Here is a 12,521-nt window from a genome sequence, read left to right as displayed (position 1 = left end):
AAGGCCCTCATGAGGATTTCATAAAGTCTGCCTCTGGTGGTCCAGCATCTTCCTGTGCAGGCAGGAATGCTTCCATTCATATCTGAAACAATTTTTACTGAAATGGGAACTAAACCTGACCTGGCAAAGTTGAAGAGCTTTTGAGCAACTATCTGCCAATATGCCATTTTCCAATTGATATTTTTGTGCCAGCAGCCTGAATATTAAAAAAAAAAAACAACCCACAATCTTGGAGTTAAGAGATGGGAAAAATCAAAGCAGTGAAAACAAATTGCTCCAGTGGATAAGTGGTATTACTTTTAAGCTGTCCTTGACCTTCATATGGTCTACAATAGTAAAGTCAAAATAAAACTAATTTAGACTTAAAAATTAATGCTGTTTTTTTTAAAGTATGGATATTCTAGATAAGACTTGTGAGATCTTTTTAATACAACAAGGTTGTAATGAGACCATTGGTAAAGAAAGATTTGAGAGAGTTGGGGAAGTTTGGAGAGTTGTCTGTGTTTTTTATATTCTTTCTTTGTATAATCACAAGAGATAAAGACTGTCACCCAGGGAATTTCAAATACTGGCACAGTCAGCAGCTGGGGTTGTTTCCTCTGAGAAGGACCAGGTTCTTGCTGTGACATTTATTCCTGTGGATTTTACTGTCTCTCAGTCCAAATTTGCCATGACTTTAGTAAAGCCAGGTTGTAACCTTTGATAATACAGCAATGCAGAGATGCAAGACAAAGACAGCCAATAGAAGATAGGAAAAAATGAATGTAAATCCAGTGGCCTCTGCAATGGCTTCAACTTCTGACCCTGAATGTCACAGGTAGATACAGTGGCAGCAAAATATGGTTCCTATATACATTTCACAGCATCACACAATATTCTTAGTTGGAAGGGGCCCACAAGAATCATTGAGTCCAGCTCTTAGGTGAATGACCCATACAGGGATTGAACCCATAACCTTGGCATCAAGAAAAAGAAACATTTATTTTTTCTTGCTCCCTTTTTCAAGGGATCTAGATCACTTGAAAACATGAGGATTAGGCAGCAGGTGCTTGGCTAAAGGGCTTGTGAGAGTGTAAGAGGAATAACAGAGTGAAAGCCCCAACAGCTTCTTGCATGGGTCAGAATTGCAAATCACTTTGCTCCTTTCTAAGCTGATTCTTACCAAACTTAATGAAATGAGGACACACAACTCTTCTACCCTGTTTGCTCAAATGTATGAAGGTGAGGGGATAAATTCAAGTATTTCTACATTTTCTTGCTACATGACAGTCTAACACTGATTTCACAGTAGTAGTGGTAACTGACCTTATTTTCTTTCAGAAAGGAGAGAAACACTACCCACATTTTTGTGAAAACCTGTTCACATATACTTCTCATGGCAAACCCTATTTTAAAACACTCTTTTGCATACCCTCTGGCTACAGTGAAGCTGCCTAAGGCATCTAAAAATTAATCTCTGGTCAAGCCCTGAATGCAATTTTCTGTCACTTGGCCTTCCAGGTATTTCATCTCCAGTCTTGGAAAGAAAGCAGAGTGCATGATATTTCTCTAGCTACTGCAGCTCAGTAAGTGCATTCACGGTGGCTAAATCCCATGGGACTCCTGGGACCCAGTGAGAGCTGTGCACTGCAGGGATCTGCCATGCAGCTGTTCCATGCTATGGGCACTCCTACCTTCAAAAGATTTCAGTGAAATGGGAACATGTTCCTTGGCATCCTTTGGCATGAATGCAAGCCTAATTCATGTTATCCTGAGTGCAAACTAAGGTACCTAGTAGGCTGGCACTCAGGCTTGCTACAGAGATGGAATGAAATCTTTAACTTTTCTCTTTTAACTTCTGTCAAGAGTCACTTTATGTCTCATTATTTAGAGACAGCATAGTTGAAAACATCAAATACATCACTCTAATGCATGTAAGGGCTTCACACAGGATAGTTTATCAGGTGGAAAATGAACTTATTTCTAAGTGCAGAAAGGGATATGAAATGGTATATTTTTACACAACAGACTGAATATTTGAGAGCAAATGGGCCTATGAAAACTGTACAGTCTTTGGTGTCCCTCATGGGAAAAATCACCTGCCAGACTTAAGGCTGGGAATATGATTTGCTGAGTTCAACTGGAAATTAAACAACTACTGAGTATAGAGTGTTTGCACAACATCAGGGAATAAGTCAATAAGGCAATGCTATTACAATAATACACTGAGTTGGTATGAATATTCTCTCTGTATTCATTCTGACTCCAATATTATCTGCCAGTGCTACATTTCACTGGCTGGTGGAGCCTTGATGATCAACTGGACAGGAGAGTCAGCAGCCAGTACCCACATGGCAGTTCCTATTCTGGCATAACCAAATCCAGAGTGGAGAGCTAAAGCTCAGGTATCTCAAGTTGTATTTTAAACAGACAAGGCTTTTCAGCCTGGGTGAAACAGAGCTGCTACTCTTCCACAGTGTTTGACTCTTGCTCTTACAGAATTAAGCAGGAAGCAGCAACTAATAAGACTTGTCTTCTGTGTTTCTCATTTTTTCATTTAGGGAATTTTCCCTGTTACACTGGCTTCCTTGGTCTTCATCAGGGTTTTCTTACCTCCTAGGCGCTTGATGATTAATTACAGAACATAACCAAGCAGATGGTGACTGAGAATTCGGAAAATGATGGGATGGCTTGAAGTAAACTGTTGTCAAATGGAACAAAGACTTTCCTCTTTCTCTCTTCAGGCTGAAACTGATCCCATCACAGGGATCCAAGCAAGAGAAACCCTGTGACTCTGAACCTCACCCTAATGTTTTCAGATGGCGATGGGGTCTCTCTATTGAATCTTTCAAGTCTATGGTTCCCAGCATCTGTCCCTCTTTTTTGCCCATGGTTGGGGGGAAATAAAAGATACACAAGCAAACATGTTAAATGCTGCAGCTTAAACCTTCTGATGGTTATAATATAATATAAATCCCTCACCTAGAATGATACTGAATATGGTTACATGCTTATCAGGTACATACATTATACATTAACCTATGAGATGAATATAAATGCCAACTGATGGTAGTTTATGCTGCTGTGCTACAGAGTATAATCACTGGAGAGCTGACAAAATGTCTGTGTGCTGCTCTTCATAAGGGACTGATAACTACCAGCAAATGAAAGAAACAACACTTGCTTGTAGTAACTCCTCAAACTACAGATGCTCATCAGCAGGAGTCCTTTTTAATCCTCCATCAAAAGAACAAGTTATGAATTTAAATACTACACTCTATTTACAAAGAAAAAAAATAAATGTAGCTTTTATTTATAAAATCTAAGAGATTACCTAATAAATAAAATAGAAAATAATTTTGCTAGTGTTAGAAACATTTTAAAGTTATTGTTAGATTCCTCAATTATGAGCAACACAATTGACAAGTCAATAAACCAACCCTGGCTGTAAAGTAGGTAACATTTTGACATGTATTCATACACACACATACTCAACTCTCAGGGTTAAGCATATAAGCCAGTAAACTGACCAGCTGTATGCTACTAAGTACATTCCATTTAAACTTACATTGAGATTTAAATCTAATGTAGGTGACCTGGAATTTGAATTTGGTTCCTGCAACACAATGCACATTAATCTGTTCAGTTGCACATGAATCTGTTCGTCTTAAGGGCCTGAACCTTCACTTTTGTTGAAACTTCATGGTGATGTTTTGGGTTTTTTTAAGAGATTGAAAGTTTTCACTAGTATGCTTGTAACAAGTAAATATGAAATTTATAAATCTTGCATAAATCACACACACACATATGAGTGTAAATGTGAACACTTTCTCTCTATCTTTTAGAGCCTTTTGGAATAGAAAGGAATGAAAAATCACAGGGCAAAGCTGAACATCTGGATTTTGTTTCTTAAGCAATGTTAACTAATTAAATATCAAACAGTATTCTATACAATTAGCTTCTCCCCTTAATCAGTCTGTTTATTCATGAAAACTGCTACCTTCCCCAGTTGTCCATAACCATGTGTTCATTTAAAAAAAAGCAAAGCAGCATTGAAATTCCTTTTAAATAGCTGGAAAGAGCTTTGAGCTGTTTCTAATAGAACACATGTTAAAACTTAGAGGTACTGTGCAGTTCTCCTGCTGTGCATTAGCTTGGTGACAGATGGATGAAGATGGTGTGGTGCACACAGCATGTCACCCTGGCACCTTGAGCCTGTCTTATTGGGAAGGGAAAACCTATTGCAATACACAGAGCACTAGAGAATACGAACATAACTGGCCACGTGCCTTGCTCACTCTTCAGCTAAGTGAACCATATAGGAACAGGAACTGGTGTTTGGAACTGTATCCCAGAAACACTGGGGCTTGTCCCAGCTGAGGCTGCTGGAAGACAAAGCTGAACCAAATTGCACAGTTCTCAAACTACTGCTCCAAGAACTGATTGCTCCTCCCCTGCTATAAATGAACAAGTAAGTACAGACTATTCAGGGTCACTTTCAGTGATGGTGAGCTAGGGAGCTTTTACAGTGCTCTCTGAGAAGTTGCTTTCTCTGGCCAGCATCCTGCATGCTCCTCATGCAGTGATGTGGTGCCAGCCACGGTGAGCTGGCCATGCTTTACTCCAGCAGCAGCTACTTAAATGAGGGTGCTCACACCTCGCGTCAACTAAGACATCACTTGCCTTACAGCAAGATTCTGAGATGTGAATGATACTATTGCCAGTCCCCTGAGCGACCTGACTGTCCCACTTTCCCTAGTGCTTCCTGCACAATCGATGGCTGCCTCTCAGCTCGGGGCACAGCCCAGCCCAGCATAGCGGAGCACAGCCCAGCCCAGCCCAGCATAGCGGAGCACAGCCCAGCCCAGCCCAGCCCAGCCCAGCCCAGCCCAGCCCAGTCGCTCTCCGGGGTTTGCACACAGACGTGTGCTGGCATGGCTGTGGCCATGCAGACGAGGCTGCAGTGGCTGCAGCAAAGCAACCCAAGCACTCACAAAGAAGGCCTCTCTTGCTTTCATACAGCAGCACTAACAATTGACGTGAAATCAGCCTGCAGAGCCTTGCAGTTCAGAGGCAGATGACCAAACACTAATCATGTGGCTGCCAGCAGCTAACATTAGCGAGGGAAAAGGATCTTAACTGACTGCAACTTCTGTGTCATCACAGAAGACTTAAAAAATAGCTCAGCTGGAAAATGGAGAGAAAATTGAAAAGAAAAAAAATAAAAAGAAAAGAGAGAGAGAGAGAGAGAGAAAGGTAATTTGACAATATCTCTGCCCCATCACAGGCTGGCTTGGAAAAAAATCCCTGAATTTAGCACTCTGGTATCAAAGCTCAGAGACACTACCACTATTCCAAGAAAAACCCTTGCTAAAGCACAGCCTGTTTGCTATTACTCCTTCTGTATATGGCAGGGTTCCTTTGAGTAGCTGGTACCTCACAGAGCCTGCCCCTCTACACAGAGCTCATATGTGAGGGAGAGCTCCCCCCTGACAGAGCAAACCTTTGCTGCAGTGGAGAAATGCAGTAAATTAGCACCCAATCAAATTATTTTGGGATTTCTGCAGTGTACTGAGGCTTACACATCCCACAACCACAGGGATGTAGACTACATATGTACCAATTTTCTCTTGAGTCTGTGTCTTAGTTTACAACTGTGCAGCAGCAACCTCAGAGCTGCTCTGCAGGGCCATCTAAACAGATCTAGCATTGAACCAAAATGTTTAGTTCTTCAACAGCCTGACCTGCAATGGCAGCAGCATTGGCATTTGGAGCAGTATTTCTACTTACATATGGAAAGAAGCATTTTTCCCGAAGTGCCTTCGGCAGTGAAGTAACAGATAATGGCAAATAGCATTATGCACACCCTTTAAACTGCGTGTAAATTACCAAGCATGACTTACTTTTTAAAATTAGAAAGGTCCTTTACTTGTATGGGAAAAATTGTACAGCTGAGTCCCTTCCCTTCGCTATACAAATTCTACATTCAGTTGCACAGCCACAAAATGTGGCTTTGGAAGGAATCACCACTTTCAGCAAAAACCCGATCAATGTGACTAATCACAACAGCTGTCTTACCTATCAGAAGTTTAGTGGCTTAGTATAGCCTTTAAATAAAACAGCTTGTTTAAACATTTTTCACTAAGCAATACAATTAATTCCCATTTTCTGAAGAAGCAGCTTTAATAGCCACCTGATGCTTCAAAAGCCATGAGGCAGCACTTACAATCATACTTAACAGAACACACGTGCTGCACAGTTAGCCTGGAAAGACCTTTCAGATCCCATGAAAATTTATGTTGGAACCCTGGCCACAGAGTTTCATGCTTTCTGTGCTGACAGGCACAGACCCACAAGAGAACACTGTGTTTGACCTGAAGCCATGGAAAAGGCTTCCAAAATTAATATTAAAATTAATATTTAAATTAAATTAAATGTGAGTGTGTAGTTTGAATAGAAGTGTGTTATATCACTTGGTGGAAAATTTAGGCTTTAAGGTTTTAGAATATAGTAATAAATATGTAACAAGACAGAGGTTATAGGGCATTAACTTGCCTTGTTCTTTCACTTTCTTCATGGATTTTAGTAATGTGTGATTGGATAGAAAAATCTGCAGTGCAGAACATGGGTGTTTGGTTATTGGGTTATAAGTAAAAATAAATTAGTTGGAATTTTATAATTGGGTAGTTGACACTTAAAAGGACTTGGAAAGAGATACCTGGGGCTCCATTTTTCTAGACTGCTAGCTTAGTGTGTAGATGAACTCACTCTCTGTGAGAATGTAATATAGATAAGAAAAAATAAACAACTGAGTCCGAACACAAAAACCGTCTCTCTCGCTCATTAATCCCAACCTTGAGGAAAAGGGCCGAGAGACTTTTTACAGATTTAAACAAACCATGTCTTTTTTTCTCCTCTGACCTAATACTGTCACTGTGAACAACAACAGTGAAAAAGTGTTTCTGCTGCGGGAGTAGGACTGCAGTTATTTCTTGTATGGGCATGACTGGTCTGTGGAAGGTGGTAGAACATTTCTCTCCCAGTTCTACTGAAATAGTATGTCTTTGATGTTTGAAAGTTTCCCAAGGTCTTACATTTGGAAGGTACTTCCCTGCATGGCTGGTGTTTGTACTTTAAGCTTCACTGTTATTTTTTTGAGTGGTTAATGGGCCTTCCTCAGCTTTACATCTTCTGGAACCCTTCTATAGACCATCCACTGAAAAATGCAATTACATGCCATGTCTAAGTACTGGATTTTTTTTTGCCTTATCAGCTTGGGAGCCTTTCTCTCAGACCTAAAAGAACAAGATTTTACCAAGTGGTGATGCCACTAGTCTGACTGCCATTTGTTGAAGTAGAGCCCCTGAATAAAAACGCGGCTATCACCAATGGCCATAGGAGCTCACCTGGCCACAACAGAAGCAAAATTAAAGTCTAGATCCTTAGAGCCTGTGGCACACATTAACGTCACCCCAACATCTGCTGAGTTCGTGTGCTGAAGCATTGGCAGGCTCATGCCTTTGAATCCGACTGAATTTTTAGAGCTCATGTTTCTTTTTCTGCTCTGTCTGTTGACAAGCAATCCTAAGAATCTGTCACTAGCAGGCAAAAATAGAATCAGGACAGGAAAAGCTATGGACCTCAAAAGCGTTTCTGGAATTTCAGTGTGGGCAAATCTCTCATGATGATCTCTTGAAAGAACTGCCCTTCAAAGTAAAATGGAGAACTTTTGGATACAAAATCCCAGAAAGTTACAAAACAAAAGCCTATTGAGGTGATTAAAATTTACTCTTCAGAGGACAGTCATGGTAATGTGAAAAGCTCATAATCTATCAGAGCCAGAGTAACCTGATAAAAACCATGGAGTATTAAGAGCACAGTCAATTCAGAGAAAACTCTGAGATTGAAATAGTATTCTCAGAACAATTTTTAACAAGGAAAGCTTTTCCCTTTTTGGGTCTGTAACAACACTGACAGACTTTGAGGGAGGCTCTAACTGTAGAGATCATCATCATCTGTTTGATGTGGAACAGGATACAAAAAAAACCTCTCAAGGCATGTGATGGTAGATAACATGAGAGCTAGGGTCTCATGGAAAGTCTCCAGACAATGGCCAGTTCAGTGGAGGCACATGCCTGTCTCTGTTTCATGCTGTAGGAAATACAAGTTAGGGCAAGAGCTGTTTGTCTCTAAGCCACATGAAAAGACGTCAAGCTTAAAGGAATTAAAAGACAGAGTAGATGCCACATAGGTTCATGCAATTCTGTCTTTGATGGTGGCCAGTTGTAGCTGTTTAGGGAAAAAGGATAGGAAACAAAGAGCAGAAAAAATGTAATTCAGCTATGGATGGATTGAACTACTTCATTTTTGACTGTGAAATAACACAGACTTCTGTATCGCACATTCTCAGGTTGTGGCAAGGGGGTTGGGATGGTTACAAGTACTTCTGGCCTGTGCACTGTAACATTTCCTTTGGCATATATTAGCTTCTTTTCATGCATAAGCCATTTGCAACTCAGACATAAAGATTTTACACTAAAATGAAAGGGGTAGAGAAATTTTGTCAGCATTCCCATATTCAATAGTAAATTTGTGAATGTAGGGAGAAGGGAGCAGCCAGTTACGCCATAGAAAGTATGCAATGCTGAGGGTAAACAGCAAACCTGTCTGGGGTATGAGCAGATTCAATTGTAGAACTTTGAGCATTGTATCCTAAAACAATTGCCAAATTTCCCAAGTACATTTCTAGTGTGATGAAGAACTTCTTCTATGAAAAGCGTATTTTCTAGGTTCTCCTTTTGTCTTTCTAGTGCAGGTACTGTGTAGAGATGATGTCCTAGCCCTAAGCACAAATATAAATCAGTCCTTTATAGAAACAGACATTGGATTTACCCTGGTCATCTGCTCCATTATTTGCTATGATCCCCACCAGCTGCAGGAGCTTTCTTCCACAACCGGCTGTTTGTTGCTAAGAAGACTGCAGAAACAGTGTTCTTGGGGAAAATGCACTGTATTTATGTGTGCAAATTGGTCATTTTGAAACATAGCAGGCTCAGCAAAATTTCTCCCTGAATGTCATCCCCATGTAATGATTCCCGGCATGCATGCAGATTTAGATCCTTTAGTCAGTGTCAGCATCATCTCTGAGATTGCCTTTTTCAGTTAATTTAAAGAGCAAACAGAACAAATGTGCATCAAGTACCCCCACATGAAAGCCCAGAGGCAGCAGGGAATAGCTACTGCAGATTCAACCCATGCTGCCTTTCTCACATTCACAGTAAATGAAAGATGCTCAGGGACAGGCTGCCATCCCACTGCATGTGACACAAATGCATTCTTTCATCCTCCTGGTAACCACACTGGTTACCTGAAGTTTTGTTCATATAAAAAAAAGAAACAAAAGGAGATTAAAAGAAAAGCAGGTCCCTGATATCTTTTTGCATGGGAGGCTGATTTGAAATGAAAAGTAGTGAAAATAAAATGGAGTAACTTTAGCCTTTTATGTATATAGCCTGCACAAAAGACAGCTGATTTTCTTGTTACTTCAATACGATGACCACAATTCTCCAGATAGAAGTAAGAGCTCCACAAGACTCACCTTTCTTGAACTGTTAGTGCTTTTAGCATTAGGTAGAGGACCTAATTTTCTGGTTGAGATGAACAAAGTTTGTTCTTTCATCTGAGCTGAACAAAGGTTTCTTACCGTTAAGGACAATGCCATGCAAACAAAAGTGAACTTCTTGATATGCGTCGCTGTGACGGTGCTGTTGGTGTTCACCAGTTTATTGCTGGGGTTATTCTAGGGCAAGAGAAAGAGATAGCGAGCATTAGCCTGGCTCCAGACTACGGGGAGCTGCCAGCACCAGGGTCATGTGCTGGACCTGTCTGACTGCGCCTGTCCATGTCTGACTTGGCTTGTTTGCTTTACAACCTAGAGCTTTCTGAGTACTTTGTACCACTGCAGAACATTTTCCGCTTAAACTGACAGCAACTGCTGCTACGGTCACTGAAGGCTGAGTAATCTCCCTACTTTTCTAAGGAATGAGTCCTATTTAACAAACTGAGCTTTGAAAAAGGTTTTTAGCTCCTTCTAAGAAAACACCACATGATTTTTTTAACTTTAGTCTGAAGTTTGCAGCATGTTTCCACAGGAAAAAACAGGATTTTATTCCCTTTTATCACAGATTGGTACCAAATCACCAATGCAAGCATCCTTACTGATCCAATTAGATAAATAGGTAATATAAACAAGGCTTCTGGAACAGCTGGCTCCATTAATGCAGTTTAATGAACAGAACATAATTAGGGGTATTAGATGTTCCACCTTGAACATGGGCTCTGTAGTCACATGGCAGCAAAGTTTTATTTAAAACAACAAAAGCCTTCTTCCAAATATCTCATATAGCAAATGAAGCTGGGATTTAAAATTGCCCTTGGGGAACACATAAAACCAAACTAAATGGTCTGTGAAAGGAAAGGATGGGATATATCGAAGCAGGGTACCATTAGGAGCCCTTAAGCAAGAGGCTGTTAGGTCATCTATTGCATTTGCCCTGGGACTGTTTGAGATACACAAGTTTGATGATAAAACCTGTACCATGAGATGTACATTTATACACCCCTGATGTAACTTGGGAAGAAGAGCAGTACCTGTCACACAGTCAGCCTCCTTTACTGGAGTTACTCCTAGGAGATACAGAACTATTGCAGACACATTTTGGGAGTGGAGCACTGTGAAGAGTACATCATTCCACACACATTCAGGCGCTTGATGGAATTTTGGAATTTAAGGCTTTTGTTCTGATCAGTGCATCAATTGCACCTAGATGGCCTCACACTCCTGCCTAAATACCTGCTTGGAAGTTTGGGTGCTTGAAGATGTAGGCAACCCAGACCCTAAAGCAGGAAGCCACTCGGTCTGACTTTTTTTGGGAACAGGTTTGAAAACTCTCTGTAAATGTTTTTTCATGCATCTATTACTGTTAATTGTGTTTCTGAAGAAATACTTTGCTTTGCTGTTAGGTTTCACGGATGTGAGGATAAGCCTTGCTTACATCACTCACCGATGTTTAAATGAACTTTTTGCTGCGTGGCTCAACTTTCTAACAAGTCTAAAATAACAAAGAGGAAATAAAGCACACCCAAATCAAGGCATCCAAAAGCTGCTAAGAAAAAGCTTTCTTGTTTGTTCCTACCTCACTACTGCTATCCCTGCCCTTGCCATACTCTGCCCTCTGCTCCAGCTCTCAACCACATACTCTTTGTTCATAACTCTTAAACACAATTTAGTTCTCAGAACAAAACACTATGGGGATTCTAGAGCAAAAAAGAATATCCATTCCCATCTAGTCATCAGATAAACAGCATTCTCAAATCTCACAATTGGTGCTGCTCTGAGTCAGGTGGAAAGGTCCATTAAGAGCAAGGGCATTACCACCAAATAAAACAGCACACAGAGCACAGAACTAGCATATGTCTGGTCTCTTTCAAAATATCAACAGTAACCCTTAACCTGACTGTAACTGCTAGGCCATGGGGTTGCTTTGGTATGACTGAAGTAGGACCCTGCATCTGTCTTACAAATGTGAAGAGAGATCATGGTTTCCCTTGTGAAGACAAGAATCTGACTTCTCCTATAGAGCCCCTGAAGAGGGGCATCTCAAATCCCATCAGTCAGTGTGTTTCTGATGGCCATCAGCCTCCCGAATAACTGACAAAAGAAAATGGGGGTTTGCATGTAAACACACTGTTTTGGCTTCTGAAAATCACAATGGACACCTTACAGGGTCCAGAAATATGAAAGTGCTTATATCTAGACTCTTCTGAGAAAGACTTACATTACAGAAACAAAGCTTTTGAAAGTCACAGTGACACAAAGTGATGCATGACCAAGAGAAAAGCAATTCTCACAGCAATCTTAAAACAGCGACTGTGGGTTTCAGGTTCGGTATTTATTGTCTGAAAAGTATAGTGAAGGCATTTACACATATGGTTGCCACTATGAGATATTCTTTATACTCATTTTGTATATTTTATTACTTTCTCTTCAGACATTGAACTAAAATTCTCATTAGTACTTTTCCAGCAGTTAGATAAACTGTACCCATCTGTGTCCTACCCTATAATTTTCTTCCTCACATTGTCCCACAAGAGCCCTGTGAGAAGCCTTTTAACTGAAATAAACAAATGGACAAATCATGGCCTAATCCTGTCACCACTGCAGTTGTCAGCATATCTTTCACCAGCTAAATGAGACCTGAATTTAGGAGTCTTAACTGCTGTCACTATTGCTTGGCAACAGTGCATTTGATTGTGGCTTGCATCAAATGATGTTAGCAGCTCCTGAGTTTCCTGTCCCAAATTATTTTTATCTTGCAGTTCACTGGGTTTGCATCTGCAGTTCCTTTTCAGCAGGATGGCCTCTGAGAAAGCCTACATGTGGTATTTTATCTGACAGGTCAATTAAATTGTACACAGGCAGGTTAGGAGGTTATGAATAATTTGACTTTCTGTTGGTTTTAAGTTCTCCTTGGAAATACGGT

General features: G+C 40.5%; 1 protein-coding gene across 2 annotated transcripts in view; it reads right to left on the bottom strand.

The window, feature by feature from the left end:
* ANKH (ANKH inorganic pyrophosphate transport regulator) overlaps positions 1–12,521 on the bottom strand; it is a 108,652-nt gene that overhangs the window by 20,950 nt on the left and 75,181 nt on the right. For both annotated transcript variants that reach the window (XM_015618293.3, XM_033512146.1), the window contains one exon: positions 9,683–9,778. In XM_015618293.3, the coding sequence (XP_015473779.1) occupies positions 9,683–9,778 (96 nt within the window). The remainder of the gene's footprint in view (positions 1–9,682; positions 9,779–12,521) is intronic.

This window comes from Parus major, chromosome 2 (assembly GCF_001522545.3).
Source record: "Parus major isolate Abel chromosome 2, Parus_major1.1, whole genome shotgun sequence".
NCBI lineage: Eukaryota > Metazoa > Chordata > Aves > Passeriformes > Paridae > Parus > Parus major.
Note: the sequence above shows the minus strand (reverse complement) of the source record. Positions and strands in the feature narration are given on the sequence as shown.